At 65.0% G+C, this 420-nt stretch overlaps 1 protein-coding gene across 1 annotated transcript in view; it reads left to right on the plus strand.

The window, feature by feature from the left end:
* The first annotated feature begins 322 nt into the window (after positions 1 to 322).
* The window catches only part of MON1A (MON1 secretory trafficking family member A), a 3,086-nt gene continuing 2,988 nt past the window's right edge, over positions 323 to 420 (plus strand). The window contains exon 1 of the mRNA XM_009581590.1: positions 323 to 411. Within this exon, the coding sequence (XP_009579885.1) occupies positions 329 to 411 (83 nt within the window). The 5' untranslated portion in view covers positions 323 to 328. The remainder of the gene's footprint in view (positions 412 to 420) is intronic.

Here is a 420-nt window from a genome sequence, read left to right on the forward strand (position 1 = left end):
CGCCCCCCTCGCTGCCGGGACACGACTGAGGGAGGCTGAGCGGCTTTCCCAGCACTCGGGGGAAATCAGGGCCAAGCCTGGATGAAAGGTGCTGGGGCTGGGGGGCTGGAAGGAGCTGGGACCTCCCACGGGAGGGAGGAAATCCGGCTGGATTAGAGTGGCTTTCCTGATGTCTCACCAGGGCTCGGTGCTGCCTGCTGAGCCAGCAGGATTGGGACGAGGATGCTGGCATAGCCCCGCTCGAGAGTGGAGTGTATCAGGACCCATTTTGCGGGTGAGGGAGCAGAGGGGTGATGCTGTGGGTCGCATGCAGGTCCTGCCCCGAGGAATGGCTGCGGATGTCCACAAGAAGAAAGGCTGGGAAGTGCCCAACGGGGCCCTGGCGCCGGGAGATGGGCAGCACACCGAGCGGTCCGAGAG

Source organism: Fulmarus glacialis, unplaced genomic scaffold (genome assembly GCF_000690835.1).
Source record: "Fulmarus glacialis isolate BGI_N327 unplaced genomic scaffold, ASM69083v1 scaffold19277, whole genome shotgun sequence".
Classification (NCBI taxonomy): domain Eukaryota; kingdom Metazoa; phylum Chordata; class Aves; order Procellariiformes; family Procellariidae; genus Fulmarus; species Fulmarus glacialis.